Source organism: Eimeria necatrix, genomic scaffold (genome assembly GCF_000499385.1).
Source record: "Eimeria necatrix Houghton genomic scaffold, Enh_scaff1930, whole genome shotgun sequence".
NCBI classification, from domain to species: Eukaryota; Apicomplexa; class Conoidasida; order Eucoccidiorida; family Eimeriidae; genus Eimeria; species Eimeria necatrix.
The window spans coordinates 3,948-4,532 of record NW_013652569.1 but is presented as its reverse complement, the minus strand read 5'-3'; the positions used below and the strand labels follow the sequence as shown (position 1 = coordinate 4,532).

The following is a 585-nucleotide window of genomic DNA, read 5'->3' as shown; positions in this document are numbered from 1 at the left end:
GGGGCTTGGAACTTGGGCCCCACGTTTATTTTGCATGCGCCGCTGCTGCTGCTGCTGCTGCTGCTACTGCTGCTGCTGCTGCTGCTGCTGCTGCTGCTGCTGCTGCTGCTGCTGGGGTCTCGCCTTCTTCTACTTGAAGAAGGACTTGGACTTGTGGACCTCGAGCGCACTTTAGGGGACCGGGGCCTCAGCAGCCCCGGGCTGGCGGAGGGGCCCCCCTGGGGGCCCCCCGGAGGCGGGGGCCCCTGGGGGGCCCCCCGAGCGGACACCTAGGGAGGCCTCTTGGGGGGATTCCTGGCTGCTGCCGTCAGAAGGCAGCGGGATGTTCTTCTGTGCTGCTGCTGCTGCTGCTGCTGCTGCTGCTGCTGCTGCTTCTGCTGCTGCTGCTGCTGCTTCTGCTGCTGCTGGGGACGATGGTGCTGCTGCTGCTGATGAGGGTGTAGCAGCTCCTGCTGCTTCGGCCCGTGGGGAAGCAGCTGTTGGTGCCGCTGCTGCCGTTGCTGCTGCTGCTGCTGCTGCTGCTGCTGCTGCAGCAGCACTGGAAGTTCCACGAGAGGCTTCTGTGTCTCTAGCAGCTCCCCTCAT

At 65.8% G+C, this 585-nt stretch overlaps 1 protein-coding gene across 1 annotated transcript; it reads right to left on the bottom strand.

Moving 5' to 3' along the window:
- Positions 1 to 171: 171 nt before the first annotated feature.
- Positions 172 to 585, bottom strand: ENH_00025180 (hypothetical protein; the record flags this gene model as incomplete). The annotated part of the gene is made up of 1 exon (XM_013579801.1): positions 172 to 585. The coding sequence occupies one exon, from the start codon at positions 583 to 585 to the stop codon at positions 172 to 174; it is 414 nt and encodes a 137-aa protein (XP_013435255.1).